This window comes from Brassica rapa, chromosome A02, assembly GCF_000309985.2.
Source record: "Brassica rapa cultivar Chiifu-401-42 chromosome A02, CAAS_Brap_v3.01, whole genome shotgun sequence".
NCBI lineage: Eukaryota > Viridiplantae > Streptophyta > Magnoliopsida > Brassicales > Brassicaceae > Brassica > Brassica rapa.
This window is the reverse complement of record NC_024796.2, coordinates 21097310-21109173: the sequence shown is the minus strand read 5'-3', so window position 1 is coordinate 21109173 and position 11864 is coordinate 21097310. Positions and strand designations below refer to the sequence as shown.

The window sequence follows — 11864 nt, the reverse complement described above, 5'->3', positions numbered from 1 at the left end:
ATCAATGAAATAATAGACTTCAATAGCCTTTTTCTTATCTTTGGATCTCTCATATGCAATAATAAACTCCAATGGCCTTTTTCTCATCTTAATAAACAAGAATGTTGGTAGCTTCATATTGATACAACATTTTAAGAAGCATTTTAACCCTTCTTACAACTCATAACAATAATCATCATTAGTGTCTATAACAATAATACTTAAGAGATGAAAACAAACAATAGTAACTAGTCAAGGCATATCATATTTTTTATTTGAAAAACTTAGTCAAATTTAGTAAAACTAAGGGAGAGAACATATTTTGTAAATATTAGTTTTACATATCTTGAAGTTACTTATCACTCTTAAAAATACAAGTTATTCAAAAACTAGCGTCAAAGACTTAAAAACTAGTGGAAAGTCTTCTCGGATCAGTTAGAAACTTTAACTAACGTGAATGTTGGTAACCTCATAAATATCACCAATTAAGTTATAAATTTCATTCAGTAGCCCAAATATTCATTAATAAACATGAATTAACAAGAAAATGTTAAAAAGTCTTTATAGATTTAGAGAAAATGCAAGTTTATTAAACATTGACGCAGACGACATCCACGGAGGTCATCTAGTAGACTTCCAGAGAAAATGTCTATTTAGGTCGACGCGGACGACTTCAATCTAAGTATTCCAGACGACTAAAATATAAATCGTCTGGTCAACGTAGAGGTTATTTTTGCAATTGACTTTGAAATCTGTTATTTGAGACGACTGGAAAATAAGTCGTCTACTTTTGTTTGGTTAAAAAGAAAACTCCAAAAAAGCTAGACGACTTACATTTCAGTCGTCATATGTTAGTTTTGCATTTGACTAGATTATTTCAGAAGTTTGACTTTCCTGGACGACTTACATTTCAGTCGTCTCGTGAAAATTAAACTATCAATATTTTTTTAAAACTAGACGACCTACAATTAAGTCGTCATAGGTTAGTTTTGCAATTGAAAAAAAAAACTTCAATATTTAATTATATATAGACGACTTACAATTCAGTCGTCTGTCAGACGACTTACTTGTAAGTCGTCCAGGATTTACGAGGTTTGACCAGTATCTCAGAATAAAATCTTGGACGACTTACATGTAAGTCGTCGGGTGGATGACTGAATTGTAAGTCGTCTGGGTATAAATAAATATTGAAGTTTTTTTTTTCAATTGAAAAACTAACCTACAACGACTTAATTGTAAGTCGTTTAGTGTTAATAAAATATTGATATTTCAATTTTCACCAGACGACTGAAATGTAAGTCGTCCGGGAAAGTCAAACTTCTGAAATAATCCAGTCAAATACAAAACTAACCTATGATCAGTGAAATGTAAGTCGTCTAGGTTCTTTGGAGATTTTTTTGTAACCAAACAAAAATCAGACGACTTAACTTTCAGTCGTCTCAGAAAACATATTTCAAAGTCAATTGCAAAAAAAACCTCTGCGTTGACCAGACGACTTCCTGGTAAGTCGTCTACAGCCATACAACTTACCTGTAAGTTGTCTGGACGAACAGATCTGGAAAAAAACTTGATTTCATACCTTAAATTGGTGAGATAACTTCCTTAGCACACATAAGGCTTCTCCAAGAACACAAAATCTTAAACGAAAGTGACCCACCCATAATCGTTAGCTTCTTTGACTCTATGAACCATAAAAAATGTAGAATCAAAATCTTGGGTTTTTTAAGCTTAATGTGGAGAGAAAGTGAGAGAGATGATTGGTTGTTCATGGTGGTTAGGGTATTGATGACAATGAAAATCTTGTAATTACTTGAAGATGATGAGGGTGAGAGAGTAAAAATGTCATTTTTGAAAACAAAAAATTAAAAAAAAGTTGATGGCATTTTCGTGAATTATATGAACTTGTGGGATGAATAGGGCATAACTAATTTCCAAAAAAAAAAAAAAGTTAGTTTTGTGTTTGACTTTGAGTTGTAGGTCAATTTTGCAAAAAGCCCAACTAAATATAATGAAACCATAAATATGAAGAAACTGTGAGAACACATTTCTCCTTTTGTGTCAGCATTTTTTTTTCCGAGTATTCTTGCTTTGGTATTGTATCAAATTAACTAATTGTCCAACTCATAATTATAGATGTACAAATGTAGATTTGTGATAAAGTTTGATGACAATATTGTTTTTTTAATTCTTATTCATTGTGGAGTGTGCATGTGTCAGAACGAGGCCTATATCAACTTTTATGATTTTTGCGTATGGATTTTAAATATTCTTTTGCATAATGCATACTTGCTCTACAACATTTGCTTGTAGACTAAAAAATATATGTTTTCTATATTTTTAAAAGAGAAAATATTTAGTCTACAATATAACATGGAGATATGTATTGTCATTGACTATATATAGAAGTTGGGTGTTATTTTTAAATGATATATGTAGAGGTTTTTCAACCATTACATTAGTGGCATAAAACATTTATAACATTTGAAACTGCAAATACCTTCTTTTAAAAGCAAAACTAATAAAAGAGTGTCCAACAAATGTATTTTGATATATACTATATGCATCAAGTTATAAAAGTTGGAAACATTGCAAAACTGTTTGGACCAAAGCTTTTAACTTCATGATTAAAAACATACACGATCTTCATCTCGACGTCAGTTCTCCACCAAAATTATGTGCTAAACACAACTATGTCAACGTTTGGCCAGTGCCTACCCTATTTACTGATGGAGTCTTTCCTCATAATCTGATCTGATACTATATGAACAGTATCATTATCTCAATTCGATTGTAGAAGAAAAGGTGACTAATAGAACTCAATCATTGCCTTGTAATCCTACATAGAATTGATTGATCAGTATCCTAGCAGGAAATTTATGCAGAGATACTTCAATGGATGCCCAAATATGAAAAGTTACCTTGAGAGATAAGAGGGTGAAGGAACCAAACATGTCTTTGGATTTTAAACTTTCTGGGATTTGTGAACTAAGAAACAAAAAAGGAGACATACATTCTTCGGTTTCCAGGAATCACTGACGAACATCATCTTCTTCCCTCTTAAACTCCGCATCACCATCTTTGCATCACACCTAACACACCACAGAGAAAATCAAGGAAGCATAAGACAAACTCATGAGGGAAATTCCAAGAATCATAGTCACTATGGAGACGACATTGCTAAGAACTTTTTTTTCAGCATCTTAAGCAGGCTATATAATATGTAAGGAATCCAGTATGTAATTAACTGATTTGTAGAACCTTTTCCTGGACTTAAAAATGAACTGAAAAATTAACGTTGTAGAGCTTATACTTGCCATCCTTAACAATATGCATACCAAATCCCAAACAATATATTCACTTGCAAGTTAAAAAAAAAATAACATTAAATTTAATGAGAAAGAACAAAGATTAATATTAAATGTTAACCAAAGTGGATTCAAATGTTTTTGAAAGAGAAATACAAAGATATTTTCAAAATATTTTCCGAACAGATTCAAATTAATCAGAGATGAAACTGATACACGAACACTCCTAAACAGTTACTGATGAAAGCTTCTTGATACAATTCTCTACAACATATCTGAAGAAAACATACCAGACATAAGAACTTGACTAATAGTAAGAAAGATCTAAATACGGCTCATCAACTATAGCCAATCAAACTTGGAAGTTAGCTATATCTCAGAAAAAATGTGTTTTGCTGTTTAAACATATTGATAAGATTATTGCAAGAGAAAGAAAGCTGATTTATTTATACGCTCATGTTCACAGACTCCTAATTAAAGCATGCATTTAAGGCTACATCGTGGTGACTGAAGTAATGGAGAATAATCACGAAGAAGAAACAAATGGATGCGTTTTAATTCCACAAATGATTCAGATGAAGATGAAAAGTCTCTGCACAACGAAGAAGGAGAGGACAACGCCATAAGATAGAGTTTTCTTATTCATGTTACGGGTCTGTATTAAATCAACCGCAGCCCACCACTTTCCTAGCCCATACATACAAAAACAAATAAATTCAACAGAAAACTCAAATATAAAATGGGACATGTGTCACTTTCTGGTGAGCCGACTTTCTGACGTGCCATCATCAAGAGAGAGTAAACACTTCATTATAATTAGGGGTGGGCACTTTACCCGATATCCGAAGTGGCACCCGAACCCGATCCGAAAAACCCGAACCGAAATCCGAACCGAAGTAGCAAAATACCCGAACGGGTATTGAATAAGGAGAGATTGGATATCCGAACCCGAACGGGTAATACCCGAACCCGAATGGATATCCGAAGATAACCGAACATATGTATAATTAACCTTATATTTCTAGTTTATATCTCTCATTTTATATAAAATATTTATATTGATACTACACATAGTTCATATGATATACATACAATTACGGAAAAAATGATTTGCTATTCACTTAAAATGCATGTCAAATTTTTTATTTCAAAAATTAACAAAAAGATACATCCAAAATTTTTAAAAAATAACTAAATTAGTGTCTTTTTAGTTTTAAAATGTTATGTCCAAATCTATTAACCATTCAATCTATTAGAAATAAAAAAATTAGTTAACTGAAAGTTATATTTTTAAATACAAGAAACTTGAGAAATGAAAATTTTAATTTTTTTTTCAAAATCTAAATATCCGAACCCGATCCGAAATAACCGAATCCGAACTAAAAATACCCGAACCCGACCCGAAGTACAAAAATACCCGAACGGGTTCTACACCTCTATACCGAAATACCCGAAAATCCGAAATACCCGACCCGAACCCGAACGGGTACCCGAACGCCTACCCCTAATTATAATAATAGATAAATGCTCATTGTGTAATCATAACTCTTCTCTTATGATCACATTTTAAAACAAAATATACAATATTGTACAATAGGTAGAACAATACATAATAACTAATTTTATGTCATAATAGTGCATTACAATAGTATAGTATTATAACATAAGTAGCTATATGCCTATATTAACTCTCACATACTATACTATTCCATTTTAAATTTTTTTACATAAACATTTATTTTTATATATAAAATGAATCAGTGTTTCAAAGAAAAGAAACTAACATGTTCATATAGTTTCTTATATTACTTAAAAAAAAAAAAACTACCCAGTCTAAATCACAAGTTCGGATCACATCTTATTAGAGACAACTTTTTCACATATTATTGGTTTCATATTGGAAGCCTATCTAACTCAACACATACTAAGAGCATCTCCAACCCCTAACTATTTTCACCTCTATATGCTATAATAGAGGTAAAAGTGCTACATCCATCTCTATTTCCACCTCTAAAATAGAGATTGCTATTTTTTCCTCTATTTATATACGAAAAAATAGCATTCCTCTATTATAGAGTCATACTTTTTTATTTTCAAAATAGTCCTTTAACTTTCAAATTTTTATAGTTGTAACTAAAATAATTATATTTATAGAGAAATACAGCTTTTGTAGGAGTATAATAATATTTTTTATTTACATTATAGTCTTTTAACAAAATTTTAGTTTTAAAAAAATTCATAAGTTTATGAAAATATTTTAAAAGTTAACAATAAATAGGGTTAGTTATCAACTTTTATAAACAAAATATATATTTTGTAAAATTAAAATAAAATCTTTTAAGAATATTCTTTTATAAAAGTAAAAATAGAGAAATACATTGGAGATAAACTCATCTCTATTTTAGAGATGTTCTATTTTAAAGATAAAAATAAAGGAATACATCGGAGATGATCTAAACCTATAAAAAAAAAAAGGGTAAGATTCTTATGCGTCAAGGTAGCTTCTGCCTGTACGATCGTTGCATACTACTGTGAAAATGTGGGTGTGTTTAATTTTCATGAAATTTTTTTTTTTTATTATTTAATTTTTGTGGGATTAAAAATTATCCGAAAAGTAAATCGAGATGTCTGGATGATTGGGACCCAACAAGCTTTGATATGTGTCGGTTTGATTAGTATGGTTTCCCGAACCATCGGATGAAATCAGAGAGAGAGAGATAGGAATGTTTGGGTGCAAGTGTCTCTGTTGGAACAATCTCACAGAATTTCCGCCATTGAAGCAACCCCAAACCTTCTCCCTCCCTGCTTCTCTTCCCCACTGGCCTTCTGGTAATTGTGATCCCTTCTTTCTTTGAATCTTCTAGTTCATGATTCCGATCTGGAAACAAATTCTGGATTTAGCAACTTTAGTTTCTATATGATTTGATCCAATCCACCAAGAATTATGAACAATTTTATTTTTTTATCGAAACATTCCACTTTTTCTCACTTTATAATGCTTTCAATTGGTTAGGTCAAGGCTTTGCTTCGGGAAGAATCAATCTTGGAGACTTAGAAGTAGCCGAGATCACATCATTTGAATTGATATGGCGATACGTCTCTCCTCGAGACAAGAACAAGTCTGTCTCGTTCTACAGACCCGACAACTTACCCAACAGTTTCCACTGTTTAGGACATTACTGTCAGCCTGATTCCCACCTCTTGAGAGGTTTTGTTCTTGTAGCTAGAGACATCGTCAAGTCTGCACTTGCAAAGCCACTTGATTATACATTGGTCTGGAGCTCAAACGACTTATCAGAAGACGAACCTAAAAGCGAGGGCTGCGCTTACTTCTGGTTACCGAAGCCTCCTCGAGGGTATAAACCGGTCGGATTCTTGGTTACAACGAGTCCCACGAAACCTGATTTGGATCAAGTTAGATGTGTTCGAGCTGATCTAACCGATAAATGTGAAGCACGTAGAGTCATTATCACTGCTTTATCGGATTCTTTAAGAGTTCCTTTGTTTATATGGAAAACGAGACCTTCAGACCGCGGAATGTCGGGAAAAGGAGTCTCTGCAGGTACATTCTTCTGTAGAACTCCGTTGATGATCTCCGCGGAGGAGATGGAAGAAGAAGAAGAAGATCGTCTCTGTAACAACATTGCTTGTTTGAAAAACCTTGATCCAAGTTTACACGCAATGCCAAACTTAGACCAGATCCATGCTTTGGTTCAACACTATGGTCCGAGAGTCTTCTTCCACCCTGATGAAGTCTATTTGCCTTCTTCAGTCTCTTGGTTCTTCAAGAACGGTGCCGTTTTGTGCAGCTCTGATAACCAAGAACCTGTTGATGAAAACGGCTCCAACTTGCCTCATGGTGGAGCCAATGATAAACAGTTTTGGATTGATTTGCCGAATAATGATGAACAGAGAAACAAGTTTCTGAAGCGAGGAGATCTAGAATCCGCCAAGCTCTACGTTCACGTTAAGCCAGCGTTTGGAGGAACGTTTACTGATCTTGTGTTTTGGATTTTCTGTCCTTTTAACGGACCAGCGACTCTAAAACTCGGCCTCATGAACCTCTCATTGGCCAAAACCGGTCAACACGTTTGTGACTGGGAGCATTTCACTCTCCGGATCAGCAACTTCTCCGGCGAGCTTCACGCTGTTTACTTCTCTCAGCATAGCGGGGGAGAGTGGGTCGAAGCTCAAGATCTGGAGTTCGTGGACGGAAGCAATAAAGCTGTGGTTTACTCGTCCAAGCATGGTCACGCCAGCTTTGCCAGGTCCGGGATGTATTTACAGGGGTCAGATTTGCTTGGGATTGGGATAAGGAACGATACAGCGAGAAGCGATTTGTTTGTGGATTCGTGTTCCAAGTATGAGGTTGTTGCGGCGGAGTATCTCGGAGGGGCGGTGGTGGAGCCGCCGTGGCTTGGTTATATGAGAGAGTGGGGACCGAAGATTGTGTATGGATCGAGAACGGAGATTGAGAGGTTGAATGAGAGATTACCATGGAGGCTGAGGTGTTGGGTTGATGCAGTGTTGAGGAAGCTTCCGGTGGAGTTATCAGGCGAAGAAGGACCAACGGGACCCAAGGAGAAGAATAATTGGTTTGGTGATGAGAGATGGTGAATGGTGATTGTTTTCCCGTTGGAACAGAAACCTCTATTTTTGTAATGAGCTAATTAATATGTGTGATATATAGTGTTTTACTTGCCACCAAAATCTGTTAATGGGTCCTTCCTTGTCAAGTGACCAAATAGTAAAATAAAAATTTATATAGTAGTTTTTTTTTGTGAAAGATATATTAATCAATTATAAAATTTTATATGGTATCTATTTATCTATATATATAAATATAAATATATATAAAGTTGACTTGTGTGATGCACACAGCCCTCCACATCATCAGAAAGCATGGGGCTTTTTCTGCCACGTGTCATGTCAATATTTAAGCATTTCGTGTTTATGTTTCGGTGAGTTACGTTGAGTGGGCCAAGTATTGTGTCTGAAAAATTCATCGGGTTCTGTTACTGTTTTCATACAGGCCCAGATGTTAATAGTTTCTTTTCCTTTTGTTGGAGACGCAAAGCAAAGCCGCCGATGATGATTTTGGCCGACAGTCTTCTCTGTGTGAAACGTTAACGGTCCAGCTTCTCCTCCTCATTGATGATTCTGAGAAACGTCTGCAGTTATGGTATTCAATCAACTTCGTCCACTTCTTGAGCTTCAATTCATCGATACAATATTTCTAGACTCTCTGTTCAGTTTTCTCTTGGAGATGTTAAGTCTGTACGCTTCGTGGAGATTTTTCTTTCATCTCTGCTAGAGATTTTATTGGTAAATTTTCTCATCTGGGTCATTTGAATGCAAGAAACAATCTCTAGAACTATATCTTGTGGAGTTGTGGGTATAGAAAAAGAATCTGTCATTTTGAACTCTGTTTGTGTATATTTCTCAGCTCAGCAAAGTCAGATTTTTTGGGAACTCATATTCCATGTGAAGATATATTATCAACATATATCTCTCTTGGAAAGGGCCTCCCAATCTCCCATCAATAGAACCTCAATGGTATTCTCGCCGACGATCATTAAATCCTGTCGCAACCTCCCTTTCTTGCGTTAGATCTCTATCTATCAGTTCATTATGTTTTTAATACTTCTATCATTTGCTCATGATCCTATTTTGTTGCTTCGCGCCCGAAATTATTCGTATTTGGGTTGTTCAACAGATTGTCTCTAATAGCTTCATCAGTAAAACAATTGCGGATCTGGACATCACTGAAACTCTTCATCATAGAGATAAAAAAACACCGCAAACATGAAGTCGAACATCTGATTGTGCAACAACCATCAGATTCAACTATTGAAGAATCAGTTTTATTTACTACAAGAAACAGTCTTTAGGTGACTCGATCTCTTACCTTCTCTCATTGCTGCCATCATGTTTGCTTCTATTGAGCTGACTTCTTTCCCTAGACTAATAGCCTTACCAACATCAGTGTCTTTTTGACTAATATATCGAAGTCTTTGCTTATTAATCTAGAACCGTTTTTGGACAAACAAATTTCCTGCTGTTCACTTTATCTCAGGTGATTTGGAAAGGAAGAGCCTAAGATATAACATGTGGAGAGCTAAGAAAAAAGAGGATGTAGACCATTGACACCAGAAGTGATTGGTTCACTTCTTTCAGCTTCAGTTTCTCCTTGATATGTCACGTTATACTCTACCGGATCTTTTGCTCTTGATGTAGCATTAGTAGTTGGTGGCTCTCTATATCTCTTCGTCATACTACTTTTTCCAAAAATTATGTGTCCATTGTTAATATAGAGATATTACTGGTTTCAATTTTGGGTTGCTTCTGATTGTTTTCTTATTAATAGGGACATACTGTGGATAAATAGGGTCCTGAAGCATAGAAACAAGGGGTTATTTTATGTTTCTTTAACTCTATGACTATGTTCTTTACTGAACCATATTGGATTCGAAAGGTCTGAATTTTCTAAGAAATGTATCTTTGCGTACAGGAACTTGTGTGTTTGTAGTTTGTACATACTGAGCATGCTATTGACTCCTCACTTGCTAGGGTAATCTGTATAAACACAGAAAATCTACTTCTAGCACAGCCTAATTTGTGCGACCAAACCCTTAGTCTTGTGGATACTTAAATCCAAAGTGGTTCGCTTGATGTTATTAATGCTGACAGTGTAATTAAGGTGATTCATATGAGATTAATAATGGATCGATGAGTTTGGTCTGAGCTCTTTATTTCTCTCCTCACGGTTTTATGTTATTTTTTTTTAACAGGAGCACTTGAGGATGAGATTGGCGAATGCTCATATGGTTATCCAAGCCAGCTTGATGAGCCAAACTTTGCATAAACTGAGCCACTCTTTGTCGTTATCGCTTAATTGACTTCCTTGGCATGTACATCTCAGAAGGACAATACCATCTCCAACACTTATCTTCTTTATAAGTCAGGTATAGGATTTATGTAGGTAATATTATAGATAAGTTCCTATATTTGTGTTATGTAAATCTCTTATGTGAGTATATGCTCTGCACAATGATGTATATTCAAGAGAGAGCAACACTTTCTGCATTTGGAGGATTTGGAGGTCCAACAGAAGTTACTTGGGGTGGGAATTTCTTAAGTTTTATATGTCTGAATATCAGGTCAGGAAAGGTGAAGATGTAATCCAAACCTGGTCACAAATTTTGAGTTTAATGTTGCCTTTACTTAACTGGGCTTTCATGTATGTTGTCTCCTAAGTTTTCAACATATACTGATCATGAAAAGGATCAAGATTTTTACATATACTACCATCTGTTTGTATTTAATAATGTATATTTGAGCATATACTGAGCATTAAGTACCCGTTCAATGCCTTACACGGAACATTCTACGTTCAGCTTCGGAGAAGTTTCTAAGACTGAATGATCCTGTTTTGGTTTCACCATGAAAAGATGAAGAATGTCCTAAAAATGTCTGTTAATGTATGTGTTTTTGACATAAAAGCTACTTGTCTTGAAAATGAGATACCGATTCTTAATAATGTTGTGATGATGAGTCTACTTTTTATAACAATGTTGAATTCTTGTTCGGTATTAGTAATGTGGAAGTGGATTATTCTTTCTTGTGTATCAGTATTCTTTCTTGTGTATCAGTATTATTGGCGTTTGTGGCGACCAGAGCAGTAAGCTTTAGCCATTTAATATTTCAAAATTAGATTCTGCAATTCCTGTTTTGACTGATTCTTGGACCATGAAGCTTTTGGTGGAAACAGACAAGTAGAAATGATGGAGAATTGTTATGCGAAGTTTCAGAGCTCTGGGATCATATCCAACATCAGAACATTCAATATCCTCCTTGATCCATATGGGAAAAGAAGAAATTAAAAGAAAATGAGTGTCGTGATGGAATTCATGGACCATAGATATGGTCATTGACGCCTTCGAGAGAAAAAGAGACTTGAAACAGATGGAATATTTTTTTAGGCCAATGCAAGAGAGAATAAAACCAAGCTGTGTTCATATTCTTTTTCCTCTACTCTGTCATTTTATAAGGATTTATGACAACATTTATATGATTTTGGAAGGTACTTTTCAAAGTCTTACAAAATACAGTAGTATGAACCTCAGATTAGTTTATAGATGATTTATAAACTTTACAAATAACTATAAACTTTTGTATAGAGATTATAGATCTCTATAAATTGTTTATAGACTCTTGCACCTTCTAATTTCTCAATAGATGCGACTACGGCTATTACTTTAACCAAATGAAAAAATGTCTATTTTGTTTGAACGTTGTCCATAATTTTATATCTTCAAAAAAAACATCAATAAGCCAGTCTCTTTATGTTCTCAACCAATTAAATATACAATACGTCCACTACCATAACTATTTGTATACTTTAAACTGTATCAAAACAAATAGCATTTCGTAATTTGCACAATACCATCATAGGATAATCTATTAGTAAACTCTGTAGGTGAACTAGAAACCCCTACATCTGTCTACCATAAAATAATCTAGACACATCTCATTCTTTAAAAGGGACAACCGCCTCCACACAAATAATAACTAAAACAA

General features: G+C 34.5%; 1 protein-coding gene across 9 annotated transcripts; it reads left to right on the top strand.

Annotated features, from left to right (window-relative positions):
- Positions 1-5399: 5399 nt before the first annotated feature.
- On the top strand, positions 5400-10594 carry LOC103848848. Of its 9 annotated transcripts, none has more exons than XM_033284714.1 (7): positions 5400-6113; positions 6298-8609; positions 8731-8889; positions 9001-9175; positions 9361-9533; positions 9652-10249; positions 10351-10594. In XM_033284714.1, the coding sequence occupies exons 1-2, from the start codon at positions 6008-6010 to the stop codon at positions 7899-7901; spliced, it is 1710 nt and encodes a 569-aa protein (XP_033140605.1). In that variant the 5' UTR covers positions 5400-6007; the 3' UTR covers positions 7902-8609; positions 8731-8889; positions 9001-9175; positions 9361-9533; positions 9652-10249; positions 10351-10594. The 9 variants fall into 9 exon arrangements, with proteins under 9 accessions (XP_033140605.1, XP_033140603.1, XP_033140600.1 ...); XM_033284712.1 differs by having other exon boundaries at positions 9001-9696; positions 9796-9984; positions 10076-10249; XM_033284709.1 differs by having other exon boundaries at positions 6298-8466; positions 8538-8609; positions 9001-10249.
- Positions 10595-11864: the final 1270 nt, after the last annotated feature.